The 14,677-nt window shown below is 43.0% G+C and overlaps 2 protein-coding genes across 4 annotated transcripts; one reads left to right on the plus strand and one right to left on the minus strand.

Moving 5' to 3' along the window:
* Nucleotides 1-749: 749 nt before the first annotated feature.
* fignl1 (fidgetin-like 1) lies at nucleotides 750-4,959 on the minus strand. 3 transcript variants are annotated; one of them, XM_005735080.1, is made up of 2 exons: nucleotides 4,924-4,959; nucleotides 750-3,528 (listed from the first exon to the last, which is right to left on the minus strand). In XM_005735080.1, exon 2 carries the CDS (start codon nucleotides 3,509-3,511, stop codon nucleotides 1,598-1,600), a length of 1,914 nt encoding a protein of 637 aa, XP_005735137.1. In that variant the 5' UTR covers nucleotides 3,512-3,528; nucleotides 4,924-4,959; the 3' UTR covers nucleotides 750-1,597. The 3 variants fall into 3 exon arrangements, with proteins under 3 accessions (XP_005735137.1, XP_005735135.1, XP_005735136.1); XM_005735078.2 differs by lacking the exon at nucleotides 4,924-4,959 and adding an exon at nucleotides 4,420-4,609; XM_005735079.1 differs by lacking the exon at nucleotides 4,924-4,959 and adding an exon at nucleotides 4,098-4,257.
* On the plus strand, nucleotides 4,957-11,316 carry ttl (tubulin tyrosine ligase). The gene is made up of 7 exons (XM_005735077.2): nucleotides 4,957-5,727; nucleotides 5,921-5,999; nucleotides 6,097-6,329; nucleotides 6,556-6,691; nucleotides 6,801-7,070; nucleotides 8,470-8,613; nucleotides 8,749-11,316. The coding sequence occupies exons 1-7, from the start codon at nucleotides 5,559-5,561 to the stop codon at nucleotides 8,948-8,950; spliced, it is 1,233 nt and encodes a 410-aa protein (XP_005735134.1). The 5' UTR covers nucleotides 4,957-5,558; the 3' UTR covers nucleotides 8,951-11,316.
* Nucleotides 11,317-14,677: the final 3,361 nt, after the last annotated feature.

The following is a 14,677-nucleotide window of genomic DNA, read 5'->3' on the forward strand; positions in this document are numbered from 1 at the left end:
AGTCCAGCTGTGAGGAGTCCCCGCGATCGGAGAAGCCCACCCGTGGGGGGGGAAGGGTGCGTGTGTGACTACTTTCACTGCTGGCTAATTCAACAAAGTTTCTATACAGTGGCCAACAACACAAGTGTGAAATATTTATCAGGGACCTGACAAAAAAGATGAAAAATAAATGAAAGCCCCGTTTTCATGGTCTTCCAGATTCTCAAAGATTTCTTGATGAAATTTACATGAGATTTTGTTTCATGTGTGCACAATCTCTAATGGCCCCCTTCAGTGGTAGTGCATGTGTGACCAGTGAGGCATTCAACTTGAAAAACATAATGTTAAAAATCCTCACACCGCTTGCATGAGGGACGTCTTCACTGAGAAAGCAGTTGCAAACACTTTGACCGGGCACAAACTCCATGGATCAGAACTAACACAGAGGCCCTGCAAAAGGGATGTATTGCAGTAACACTGCTGTCTTAATCACTAACAGGAAGACAGGCAAAGTTTTTCTTTTTTTTCTCTTTTTAAACACAAGACCCAGGATACTCTCCGTGTTGCCCAACTTCCGCGGATATGATTAACACATCCAGCCTCAGGAACATTTCAGGACAGTGAGACTTCAGGCAAACCGTGGTTGTGGTGCTCAAACGTAATCACACTGCCCTCTGTGGATCGCATGGGATCGGATATGTCACCGCAGCATAGAGATAAACTTATTGCTTACTGTCACACTCTGAGACAAAAACTTGTGGAGATGTGTGTGTGTGATATATACATTTATTAGGGACAAAAACAATTTCGATGCAGTTAACTGAAAAAGACCAAACAGATGACAAGCATTAAGTCACAATTCGACTGTGAATGTGTATCCTTGATGTGAAATACTAGAATTTAAATGGAAAACAGGGCTTCAACTGGAAAATGGTTTGTGTATAATACACACACTACCTAACACCGGATCACAAAGCAACAGAACAAAATCAGCCTGACCGGCACAAACACCTGAAAATGACCAAAAAGCTGAACGCAGATGGCAAATTCTCTCAGTACAAAGTGGGAACGAGGTAAGGTTTTCTTCATTTTTTCTTCATGTTACGACACCCTGACCTTTACAAGTAGTGTTGAAAAACCTCAAAACAACAGACCACTAGCACAGAGACTAACACTTACACCCATAAAAGAGGCACCTGTTCACCTGTGCAATCCAATATGACTGAACTAAGCTGATACACAGGCTTAAAATAACTATTTAACTGGTAGCCAATAAAAAGGTCCTTTTCTCTTCTTTAATTCTGTTTTCCTTGTCATTTATGGAAGCCCTGTTTTTCGTAGGCAAACAAATACAACTGAATTCAGCTCTTCATCACACAGATAAGGCCAACTTCCCATCATAGGGATATTTGGCAATATATGGGGAAAAAACCCAGAAAGACTGCATTAAAGAGACCCGTCTTATAGTTTTCAGCTTTTTCACGAGACTGTCATTCTTTGTTTTTAGTCCTGGGTCCTCCCACTTTGTCGGGTTTGTGCAGAACAAAGAAAGCATTTAACGTCTTTACATTTTCCATTTCTTTCAACACCCAGAACCTGAACGGAGACAAAGAAAAGTTTAACGCCCACATCCAAAGGTTTTATTCCACTCTTCATACAGCTCCAAGTCCTTTGATGACACACTGGGACGTACAGTCTTCAGGGCGTCGTGGAAGTCACTGTAGATGATGGGTCGCACCTGATCCGCGGTGATGGTGGCGATGTCACTGAGCTGGATGCTGCGTATGGGCCCCAGTGCTGCCTCTCGACACAGCTGAGTCATATCGGCTCCGGAGAAGCCCTCCGTGGCTGTCACCACCCTCTCCACCTCGCTTTCTCCCAGCTGGTTTTTCTCCTGAGCCATGAGGTTTGTCACTATCTGGCGTCGGGCAGTCGCTTCGGGCAGGGGGATGTATAACCGCTTTGCCAGGCGGCGTCGTGCTGCCTCGTCGATCTCCTGGGGCCGGTTGGTGGCACCCACCACCAGGATTCGGTCCTCTGCTGCAGTGGCCGCTCCATCTAGCTGGACCAGAAACTCTGTTTTTATCCTGCGCGAGGAGTCGTGCTCACCGTCCGTCCGCTGGGACAGCAGGGAGTCGATTTCATCGATGAAAATAACAGCAGGCTGGTGGCAGCGGGCAATGGCAAACAGAGCTCGCACCATTTTCTCTCCTTCACCCACCCACTTGGATGTGAGTGATGAGGCGCTGATGCTAAAGAAAGTGGCACCTGATTGACAGGCAATACATTTACCTATCAGAGTTTTTCCAGTTCCTGGCGGTCCAAACAGCAGGATGCCTTTGGGTGGGCCACGGAGGCCAGTAAAGATGTCAGGTCGCAGCATGGGCCAAACCACAATTTCCTTTATGGTAGTCTTGGCGAACTCCAGACCTGCTATGTCGTCCCAGCCCACCGGAGGCCCGTGGTCCATGATCTCACTCATGATCAGCTCGATTATCTTTGGCTCAAAGTTTTTCAGACGCTCGTCCAGGATTTGAGGTTCCTGATTGGAATTACGGCTCGCCACACTTCCCTCCTCTTCCTGTCGTGGAATGGGAGACACAAATTTTGAAAATGCACCTCGAGGCCTGTTGGCGCCCAGAGATTTCTTCACAGTTGCCGCCATCCCAGGGGCCTGACCTCTCTGAGGCTGATGGGAGTGCTTTCGCTGCTGGTCAACAACAAACTGCTCACGAGCTGTTTTGAAGGTGGTAACAGCCCGTAGGTCTGATGACACCTGACTGCCATTTTGCTCCCTGCCAACATCACCTCCGTCTGTGTTGTAAAAATGTTTCCGCTTCGATGTGTTGGAGGTGGGAAAGAAGGAGGACTGATAGTGCTGCGTGACCCCTGCAGGGCCAGGGTTTACATGTGGGAGAGCTGGAGAAGGGCGACTAAACACAGACTGTGGCTGAGCTGGAGGTCGGGAGAATGAGGGTGGATTGACTGAAATCCCTTCGTGACTGCTGGGCCTTTCCACAGAAACATTAGCAGGGATACTGGCTGCGATTTTAACCTCTGATTTAAGCTGCGGTGGTTGCACATTTTTAAAGGGAGGAGTGAGAGAGCTACCTTTACCCTCTTGCCCCACAGTTATGTTAATGTCAGCTGGTGCCACCACAAAGCTCTCACCTCCTGTCTTTGCCTGAATTGTTTTCTGAACACTGGGCAACTCCAGCACGCTCTCTGCAGTGAGGGATGACTCCCATTTGTCGCTGTAGTTCTTCTGACTGCGGGCCAGATGGAGCGCGCTTTCTGCATAGTTGTTGAGCCCTGTGCGCGGGTCGTCCGAGTCCAACACTGCAGCGTAGCGCTCCGAGTAGGTCCTGAGCAGGCTGGCCATGCCGGCCTGAGAGAGCTGGGAGCTTGCCCATGCATACTGAATGGAGAGGATGTGGGCCCGGTAGGCATCGGCCGTCTGTTCAGGTGTACAGCTGCCAGATGAAATGTCAAAGGACCTCTTCTGCCATTCGTCCAGGTGTGCGCCACTCATGCCTGGCCTGCTCCAGCCTGGTGAAGACGAAGGGACAAGAGTTATTAAAAATACATGACCCCAGTAAATGCCAAGGCACAAATCTCCCCAAAACCCATACACAGAAAAAGCTGCCACTTAATTACGTTACATAAATAACCATGTATGCAGTAACACTGAGTTATAGTGATTTTGATATAAATGAAAGGAATTAAAAAAACAAATAAACACGTGATTTGAATCCAGCTTTAAAAATGGTAGGCCACACTCATTAGCATTGAAACTGAACAGCCTTCATCCTTCGCCCATGTCTTTAATACTCCACATGTCCCAGCTGAGATAAACTCTAAATACAACATTTCGTTTTCTCAGACTTAAGTAAAACTCCTTCATCCCCACATAAAGCAACATACAACTGCCTCCCTGAGCATTATCTCCAACGATGAATAGTCAGTGACAAGGCTAAAAGTAATCTGAATCTCTATAGCTGAACCACGGAGAGCTGCAGTAAAAACTGGTTATCAGTCTCGGTGCACCCAACTTGTCTGAACTGTTATCTGAAAATGCGCCACAACAAACAACAGGATTCGTAATGGACGTCACTTACTATTACTGATATCTTGTCAAAAAATTATAAAAAATATATGAATACACTCGTAACAACTTTTGTAATGCACTTTAACTCGATGTTTACAGTAGCGGTAATTCCCGCCTCTAGTTTGTACTCCCTCCCGAAACTAGGACTTCCTGTCTCGTTCCAATTCGCTCTCAAAAAATCTACAACTGTGGCCGTCGCATAACTTTTCACCTAATACAGGGAACCAGCGCAAAGAAGCAACGATCTTAGTTTTTGAATACAAAAAACATTGAATAATGATGACGAGACTGGGACATTAAAGTAAACGAAATGAAGCAACTAAGTTTTTTACATGTTGGAACGAGACCCATAAGTTGTCACAAGTAGGGAGTGCTCCATTTATCCTCCAGTTCCGCCCAGTCCAGGCTACAAAAGCTAATACACCTCGTTATCAAATTTCACAAAAAGTTTCGTGATTGATGTTAGTTATTTTAAGAAGTAAGAGGAACTTAATATAAAACGTGGAGCGATTTTTCTTCAGTTTCAAGACTTTTTTCTGCGGACTATGTTGCCAACAGTACACAGGTCTGCTAATTTTAGTGAGGTCTACGATGCCATCTCCTGGCTACAATACGCATATGGCATTGCCGCTTTAGAGTCTTTCATTCTGGGAAATGTAGTTCTCTTGTCATTGAACTTCATCCAGACTTTGAATTAAATCAAAATCGAGTTTAAATGAAGTAGATTTTTTTTATACATATCGAATTCATTTTGTGTTAAATTGCTTTAAAAATATAAAATAAACATCTAAACAGATATTATCCTGGACATCACTCTGTTCATAAACTACACTAACCACAACGGTTGCGCGGTGGTGTTTATGCTGTCGACGGTGGATGACAGGGTTTGCTGCTGATTTTCAGAGAATAAAGCGCACGCCGGCGGTGGGAGAATAGCCCGTGTTTGTGATATTGTGCAGCAAACTATCCACTTAGTTAATGTTTCCGCTCCTTGTGACTTTTTCCTTTGCATTTGAGGACAAATACCGGAAGTGTCTCGTAGATAACTGTTAGCAATTGTCGCAGACCGTTAGCTATAACGTTAGCTAATCCGGAGACGGGATGTAAATTTATCCAGACGGGACCAGCCCCAGTAGCCGGTATCAGCAGTCAGTCACTCCCTTGTGTGGTGCTTCTGAAATAACCCTGTGCCGACTTATGTGAAATTGCTTTACGTGGCATGGTGTTTTATATATAATACATATTAGCCACGGAGTGCTGAAATTAATCTTCCGAGCACCAGTTTGAGTTAACTGGGAAGTGTGGAGGGGATATGACTGACTCATCATCATGGCACGGACAGAGGAGATAACCCCAACCGTTCTGTCTGCTGCAGTGCCAACCCGGCAGCCGCACAACTAGCCAGACAGCTAAGTTACTCACACACTAAACCGTTTTGATTAAACCTCTGACCCCCTATCGCAGCGGCATTATGAACGCCCCTATGTACACCTTTGTTTCCCGTGACGACAACAGTACTGTTTATGCTGAAGTTTCCAAAATCCTCCTCTCAACCGGGCAATGGAAGAGGCTGAAAAGAGACAATCCCAGATTCAACTTGATGCTGGGTGAGCGGAACAGATTACCCTTTGGGCGTTTAGGTAAGTCAGACTTTCTTTCTTGTTTCTCAAGAATTGTTTTCGGGCTATTTTTGGTGTCCACCCTTTCTGGATGAGAAAGCAGCTGTGACTGTGCAGGGCTGCATCCTGTGGAAAGATTGTCTCTCTTATTGAGAGTTTCTGTGCATGCGGATTTATGAACAGACGGTAAAGCATCTTCACTGTGACCTTACAGGCCATGAACCCGGACTGATGCAGCTGGTGAATTACTACAGGGGGGCAGACAAGCTTTGCAGAAAGGCATCCTTGGTCAAGTGTGTGCAAATCTGTCATTCCTGCCATCATTCATGTTACTGACACTGCAGTTTATTACATGACCACTTTCCTTCTGACCCCTTTCTTAAACACTAGGCTAATAAAGACCAGCCCAGAGCTGTCTGACTCCAGTAACTGGTTTCCAGAGTCCTACATCATCTATCCCACTAACCTCAACACACCTGTTGCTCCTGCTATGAATGGCATCAGCCATCTGAAGAGCAATCCGAAGACAGATGAGCGGGAAGTTTTCTTGGCCTCCTACAACGCTAAGAAAGAAAGAGCAGAGGGTACAGTGTGGATAGCCAAGTCCTCTGCTGGAGCTAAAGGTGATATCTATATTTAGTATTTCATTGGTTAAAAACAAGACACTAGTTGGAAGCTTCATACATATATATATATATATATGTATGAATATAAATGTATGAATGACTGAATGTAGTGTAAAGCGCTTTGGGGTCCTATGGACTAGAAAAGCGCTATACAAATGCAGGCCATTTACCATATATAAATGTGTGTGTGTGTGTTTTTTCTTCTTGTTTTCTATTACTACAGGTGCTGGTATTTTGATATCCCACGATGCTAATGAGTTGCTGGACTATATTGACAATCAGGGACAGGTTCATGTTATTCAGAAGTACTTGGAGAAGCCTCTGCTTCTTGAGCCGGGACATCGGAAATTTGACATCAGGCAGGTTTTTTTTTTTCTTTTTCTTTTTTTTTGCCAAACTTAAAGCCACAGAGAAAGCACTGCTATGTCCCAACTTAACAGCTTAGCTTTATGTTTATGCTATTGCTAGGAGCTGGGTGCTAGTGGACCATCAGTATAACATCTACTTATACCGCGAGGGCGTGCTGCGGACCTCCTCGGAGCCCTACAACAGCTCAGACCTGCAGGACATGACCAGCCACCTGACTAACCACTGCATCCAGAAAGAGCACTCCCAGAACTACGGCCGATACGAGGAGGGGAACGAGATGTTCTTCGACGAGTTCAGGCTGTACCTGCTGAACACTCACAACGTCACGCTGGAGACCACCATATTACCTCAGATAAAGCAGACCATAAAGTAGGCACCTATTTTGCTATTGTTTTTATTATTAGTTCTTAGATAAAAAGCTGAGCTTAGCTTTTTTATGCCACACTAAAAGGCAAAATATTATTATTTTTTTTAAAATTAGAAATCAGACATAATGCCTCTCCGTGAATCGCTACCTTATCGTGGTGAAGGGGTTTGTGTGTCCCAGGGATCCCAGGGGCTATGTTGTCTGGGGGCTTTTGCCCCCCTGGTAGGGTCTCCCATGGCAAATTGGTCCTGGGTGAGGGACCAGACAAAGAGCGATTCAGAAGACCCTTATGAAGAAAACATCGAGGGAACAGTTTACACTGCCCGGGATAGGGTTGCCGGGGCCCCGCCCGGGGAGGGTGCCCGAGGGAAATTGGGTTAAGGCTGCCAGCCGTGCCAGCGCGATCTTACCCTTCCGACCATACATACATATTCCCGTTTTCCTCCTGAATCCTGCTGGTTTTTACCTCTTTAACACATAAAACTTTCAAAACATCACCTGACCAAGCTACAATTTAAGTTAAAGCACACTCTATCAGCTCGGTAATATGATGATTGAGTCCATGTGAGAGTAATTGTCCAGAGAATTCATAGAGAGGGTGGGTATCATGTGTCCTACCTCTTTAGTGCTCCAGTCTGAGAGCTCTCTTGTCCAAACTGCACAGAGTATTCCTAGCTGAGAACATGTCTGATGTGGACTTTCGCTTGTTGTGCTACAACATGCAAAATAGGAACTTTGAACAATTCCTGGACCTGATCCTCCCAACATTATCATGGGGGTTCATGTTTTCACTCTCGCTTATCTGCTCCTTGCTTGCTTGTAGTTACCCTTCTTGCGTCCTGTGTGAACAAACACAGCTTTAAACATATGCTGTGGTTTTGTACAGGAAAAGGAAGATTGTGGTTTTTAGCAGAACCTCTTTTCGTAACTGTTTTTTAACAGATATGAGTGGTTTTACACCACTTTGCATATAATTATTGGTGATTATTAATTTGTGAATCTCTTCCAAAGCATGTCTTTGTTCTTTCTTCATCCACTCACCCCCAACCGGTTGCAGCAGATGGCCCCGCCCCTCCCCGAGCCTGGTTCTGCTGGAGGTTTCTTCCTGTTAAAAGGGAGTTTTTCCTTCCCACTTTTGCCACGTGCTTGCTCATAGGGGGTCATCTGATTGGTCGGGTTTTCTTTGTATTATTGAAAGGCCATATAGCGCCCAATCACAACTCCTAAAAACTGTCGGTGTGCGATTAAACCTCATATACTGGTGTTAATAACAGCAGTATACAACCATTACTGTTGTGAAAACGTGACTGATGTTTGGCAAATGCTGGCTGCTCTCATCACTCAAAGAGACTTTGTTATAAAAGGATGATCAGTGATGATTTTGGATGTCTGGTTTCACAGGAGCTGTCTGACATGCATCGAGTCCGCAATCAGCACCAAGCACCTGTCCTACCAGAGCTTCCAGCTTTTTGGATTTGATTTCATGGTGGACGAGAACTTCAAAGTGTGGCTCATTGAAATCAACGGCGCTCCAGCCTGTGCACAGTCAGTACCTTCCATGTTACGTGTCCTTTAGCAATGTTTTTCCATTTAAAATATAACAAATTTCACATCTGTTTAAAATTTGAAATGTTTATTATCATTTTTATTATTGTTATTATTTATCCTTTCCTAATGCAGGAAACTATATCCAGAGTTATGTCAAGGCATTGTGGACGTGGCCATTTCCAGTGTCTTCACCCTAAACAGCGGCGACTCCTCATCTGCGTCCTCTTCTCCTTACTCGTCCTCCCCATCTTCCTCCTCCCTGTTCACCACCAACTCCTGTTCCTCTCCCAAACTGAGAGCACCTCTCCACGTGGGTCCTTTCACTCGCCTGTAAGCACAAATATGCCCCCTCCCTTTTTCTTCTGTGCTAGAAGCTTCTTCCATCTCCCCCATCCTCATTGGTCGCACGTGCCGCCTCTCTGCACCCTGAGATGCTGCACATGCGAGCAAGCTGCCGAGCCGCTCCTTCGTACTTTTGCACACGTTGGCCCAAGGGAGACTTTCTCTTTAGGGACTTCTCTGAACTGCAGGAAAGATCCGTGCGCTCCTGATTATGCATATTTTGAATGCGAGGATGGCAATGAACTGGTCAGTAAATGTTCTCAGAGTTTCTGAACGATGACGGGCATACCCAAGCAGATTGGTCGAAGTGGTGAAAGTCGCAGAGACGCTCCAACTGAGACTGTAGTGCCTTACATTTCCAACCACTCTCCCTTAAAAGAAAGCCTGCCAGTTAGCTTGCTCTGTTACAGTAACCTGTACTCGTTCTTTAAGCTTTTGCACTGTTGCTCACTGAAGTCATGTTAAGTCCACAAGAAAATAGCATAAAACAAGGCATTTGACATTTGCCACTTATGGAAGTTTGAGTGCTGTTCAATCATCAGACACTTCTTGTTTTTTTGTTTTTGTTTTTAATCACTTTTTATAACTGACTTACAAACAAGTTTGTTTGAAAAATATTAGACATGATCAAGAAGCTCTAGAGACTGAAGGATGAAGGCTCTGGTGTGTTACGCTAACACTATTTGATTGAGCTAAAGGATGGCCTTGAAACTGAACATTCCTCCTGACTTGACCATGTGGACACTACATCAGGGCAGCTGGGTGGCATAAGTGAGCAGGGAGACTGTGCTTCAGCTGTAAACCCGGGAGCGAGTCTGCTACAGGGACCTCTCAGTGGCGAAAAGGGAAAAATCCTCGTCAGTTATTCTGTAATCAATTTGTTTTATGTGATCTGAAGAGAGCATGTTTGTGTGAAAGCATGTAGCATACAAGCCCTAACCCACAGCTCTGTTTGCTGTAAAGAACTCTGTGTTTTCTCTCTGATAGACTGTTATTGTAAAGTGTAAAGTAGGTCTTTGTTATTGAGCTGGTGAAGTGAGCGTAGAGTAGCTTGTACAGAGTGTCTCACTGCTTCTTAAACATGTTTAACGACCCCATTAAAGGACACTTGGAAAAGATAGCAAAGCTGATAAAATGCTTGTTTCCCCGTGTGTTGAAAAACACACTGTGGTGAGCATTACCACATCGTCATTACCAAAGAAAAGTCAGCGGTGTTAAGGAAGTCCCAATACAGTGGTTAATTTCATAATAACTTGGACTTGTTTCGCTTTGTGGGGTCTTTAAATATTTGACCTTTTCATTCGAACGAAATCTTTGTGAGTAGACAAGATTTTAGAGGTGTTCCCGTCCAAGACGACTTGTGTCAAATCTGTTTTGTGTTACTGCTCGTTAGAAATGATTGTCAGATTGTTCAGTTGTTGTCTTTTATTAGATTGAAATAGTTGACAGTTGCACATTCATGTGTTTCTAGGGGCTCGTTTGATTCCCTTAAAAAAAGGAAAAGAAACAAAAACACCCTTTTGTTGAAATATGTGAGGTTTTGTGTCCCAATAATTAAGGTGAATCATCAAAACATTTCTTTCTTTCTTTTTTTTTACTCTGTGTTTACAAGAAGACTCGAGAATGAAGGATGTGTAAGAGACTGAAGTTAATACGAAGAGAAAACAAAATCTTAGTATTGTTTTTAAATCTGTAGGGACATTTCCATCAAAGGGAAGGGTTCCTTAGAGGGAACTGTATATTGTTGGTTTTTGTTGTTGTTTTTTTAAAAGGCGTTTAAATGCACCTTTATTTATTTTTTTGTACCGGGGTAAATTTGCCTCTTTCATTAGAAAACCTCATTGATGTCATTTCCTCTTACTTAGTGTTTTTGTACATGTGACTCATTTTCTCATGTTTTTCCTTGTGTGTTTTATATCTCTACTTTCTCATCTTTACCAAAGATTATCCTGCTGCATTTTCAGTGTTACACCTTTTGTAGTGAACAGATTGTCACAGACCTGACTCGAAAGCAAGTATCAAGATCAAAGGAATGTGTGCTGTTTTGTTTTGTTTTTCTTGTTTTTTGTTGTTGTTGTTGTTGGGTTATGATTTATTGGAAATCTGCATGAACGTTTGTCTTTATCAGAGACAATATTATTAGAATAAAACATGTTACTGCTTCTGTCATGCAAACATTTCTGCACATCCACGTGTTGGGCTGCATTTCTGATGTGCATTTCAGGCTTCTGAGCAACACTGAAGAAGATGAGGGAAGCAGAGTGGTCTGTGAACGCAGCTCGCAGACGAGCTACAGAGCGTTCAGAAATGACCCAGACCTTTGGTAGGTGGATGGTGAAATAATACGACACTAATAAAAGTTCAGTTTTTGTTTCTAAATTTTGCCTCTCTGCTGTGAGACTGGTTATTAACTAATGTTTTTTTGATTTGTCTTTGAACGCCTCGCAGATTAGTTAAAAAGAGAAAATGTGTCTAATCCATTTGTTAGGTGTGACTTCTTTTATCATGGGAAAAGTCCACATGAGTAGGTTATCATGCAGATAAACCACACACCCGCACGTAGTTATCTTATATTTCTTCCTTCTTTTATTACTCATGGTTTTCTTCTGAAATTTGGCTTCTCTCTGACATAAGTTGACCTCATTTGCCACCAGGAGGTGTACCCACATGACCTTAAACAGGGACATTCAACCAGCTTTGCATGAAGAAATTCCTTTTAAACTAGTTAACCAGGAAATGAAACAAATTATTAAAATTTTATCTAATAATCTTAGCCAAGATAGCAGTGAAAGAACTGATGTGTGGCACAGCTGCATCATCTGTCCGTTGTTTTGTTCTAACCCACTGAGATATATGTAGGGTCATGTGATCTTAGATGCTATATAAACATACAATACATACATACAAACACAAACTTATGTGGGGTTGCTTTTACTAAAAAAAAATCACTATCCACGATGTGAAAAAACACGAGGGAAATAATTATTTGATCCCCTGATTGAATTTGCAAGATTGCTTACTTCTTTGGAAGTGAACAATCTTTTAGACTAGTTTCATTTTGATGGAGAAAGACAGAATATCAACCAAACTTCCAAGGAAAGAGATGACATGAATGTTATAAATTGGTCTGCATGTCACAGAACATGACTTGGTGGCGAAATCTTTGTTGGCAACCACCAACAGCGCCAAGCAGTAAGACATTTCTTGTAGTTGGTCACCAGGTTTGGCCACATCAGGAGGGATTTTGGGCCACTCTTCTTCAGAGAAACTCAGAATCATTTTGGTTTCTTGGCTGCTGCTTCGCAACTCAAAGCTTCAGCTCCCTCCACAAATTCTCTCTAGGACTGAGGTCTGAAGACAACTTCATGATCAGAGAGAAAGGAGGAGCTCTGCACACCTTTACTTGTATGTGTTGATATTTGCGTATTTTTATGATTTAACATAAAACCACTGAAACATCCTGTAGTCTGTTGCACATCTGTAGTCACAGAAATCACAGCCTCAGTATTTACACTCAGTTTTGACCACAAACCTTGGTCCAAACCTTCTCCTGGACATCCAGCTGAGGTGAAATTGGAGCCCACATTAATTCCTTTTATGTGAACATTTCTGAGATCCTGCATTCACCATCCCACGAGCTTCCTTCCAAGGATGTTGAATGTGAAAAATGCTAACAGTTCACTTAATTATCCAAATTTCACACAAACTAGCACTTTAACTGCTCTTAAAAAACAAGTCAATGTCCTTGTCCAGTTTAGAGCTGGGGCTTTGTAACAAACAGAAAGAGTGGGACAGACTGGATTGTCCCATGACTGAGACATCAGCCAGCAAAGACGGGCATGGAGAAGACGCCTAGAAACAGAGCTGCAATCACTCATTTTATGGTGTGTTCTTAATGCATAGGTGGGCTTCGGACTCACAGATGGGTCAGCCTACTATTCACGTTTCAACTGAAGGAGGAAGAAAGACGCCAAACCAGGGAGTTTCCAGATGTTGTGATGGCCTTTTCTTTCGTTTCTGCAGTACAGAAAGGTAACTTACAGGCCAGTCAGGCAAGCAGGCCATCGCATTGCCACATGTTCTCAAGTTGTAACTTGAGATCTCTCTGAAGGAATTTTCCCTCTTTTTTTTTTTTTTATCTTGTACGTATATCAAAGTTTATTACATGGGAAGGCAATGAAGTCACTGCCTGTATCAGATATACAAAAAAGACTTGTCACATAAGTAATGTCGTCAGAGCGAGGTGTGGAGAGGATTACTTGTATGGATTGTGTATGTAAAAGTAAAAGAGTAACATCAGAATCACAATGACATCATTGCGTGTGTTTTGAATCTCTACCTGTTTCATCTGGGTCTTCTTCCTGCACAGTCATCTCAACAAAATTACACAACAAACCCCAAATGTGCACTCTGCCACAGGCTCCCAGATGACTGATTGATTCCCCTATTAAAAGCAATATTAAAACATCACATATTTATGTGTGTGATCTTTTACCGTTATTAAAAAAATGGTATTGCTTACCGAACCAGCAGTAACACTAGAGACAGCTTTGACCACGAAGCACTGTATGTGACTCATAAGCTGGTTTTCAGCAGTTTCCACTAAAAAAAAAAAAACTTTCCATAATTACAGGTTTATTCTTCAGTAACTGAATGACGTTGTGAGGGGGAACACAAACTCCACAACAAAACACTTTATTTAGTGTTAAACGTGTTAACCTGTGGCGTTTTTACTGTCACTAATGTCAGGTCATTATTGCTGAAAGATAATGTTGATAACGGCTTTCTAAACTGGTTCCAGATGACGTCACGTGTGTACTTAATGCTTAATGCTCATAATGTCCCCCATGTATATATTCACTTTATGTATATAATGTTCTTCTCTCCCCTTTTGCAGTTGAAGAGCGTGTCAGGATACATTTCACTGCGTGTTGTACTTGTATAACTATGCATGTGACAAATAAAGAATCTTGAATCCTGAATCGTGAATCTTCAGTATAATAAACATCACAGTGTTACATTGAAAAGCAGCTGAATTTGTCAGATGACCTATTATAGTGTCTAAGAATAATTTGGAGTGAATAATCATAGATTTTAATATAATAATTTTAATTTTAATTTTAATAATAATATAATAATATAATTTAATATAATCCACCTGTTTTAAAGTGAAGACTTTGGTCATCAAACCAGAGGCAAAGGCTCAGTCATTAAAGAACTTTCAAATTCTCATGACCAATGACCAAAACCCACTGATCAAAGCCCACTGATCAATGGCCATGAGTACCATTCACAGAGAGTTGGGGAATGGCTGCAATCACAGCATTGTAAGATGGCGAAAGATGTACCCTTAGACCCCTCCTCGATTCAGAGATGGTCTTTCCCTTTTCACGTAAATGGCCTCCTTGACTCCGCACTCAAACCAGAGTTCCTCCCTGTCCAGGATGTGTACATCCTCATCATTGAAAGAGTGTCCACTGACCTGTAGGTGTAAATAGACTGCAGAGTCCTGGCCTGAAGAGGTAGCTCTTCTGTGTTGTGCCATCCACTTCGCCAGAGGTTGTTTGGTTTCCCAGATATATGAATCATAACAACCCTCCTGGCACTTAGCAGCGTACACTATGTTACTCTGCTTCTGTCGGGGGTCCAGTGTGCTTTGGGGTTTAAAAGCAGATGAGACGTGGTGATCACATAGAGGCAGTCCACCAAATCATCAAGC

The sequence above is a fragment of the Pundamilia nyererei genome, unplaced genomic scaffold, assembly GCF_000239375.1.
Source record: "Pundamilia nyererei isolate P.nyererei 1_Seehausen unplaced genomic scaffold, PunNye1.0 scaffold00062, whole genome shotgun sequence".
Lineage (NCBI taxonomy): Eukaryota > Metazoa > Chordata > Actinopteri > Cichliformes > Cichlidae > Pundamilia > Pundamilia nyererei.

Excerpts from the sequence above, each read along its gene's own strand:
- ttl (XM_005735077.2), top strand. The coding sequence starts at position 5,559 with ATGAACGCCCCTATGTACACCTTTGTTTCCCGTGACGACAACAGTACT. Across the intron at positions 6,692-6,800 it reads CATCGGAAATTTGACATCAG|GAGCTGGGTGCTAGTGGACC; the intron begins GCAGGTTTTTTT and ends TGCTATTGCTAG. Across the intron at positions 8,614-8,748 it reads GGCGCTCCAGCCTGTGCACA|GAAACTATATCCAGAGTTAT; the intron begins GTCAGTACCTTC and ends TTCCTAATGCAG.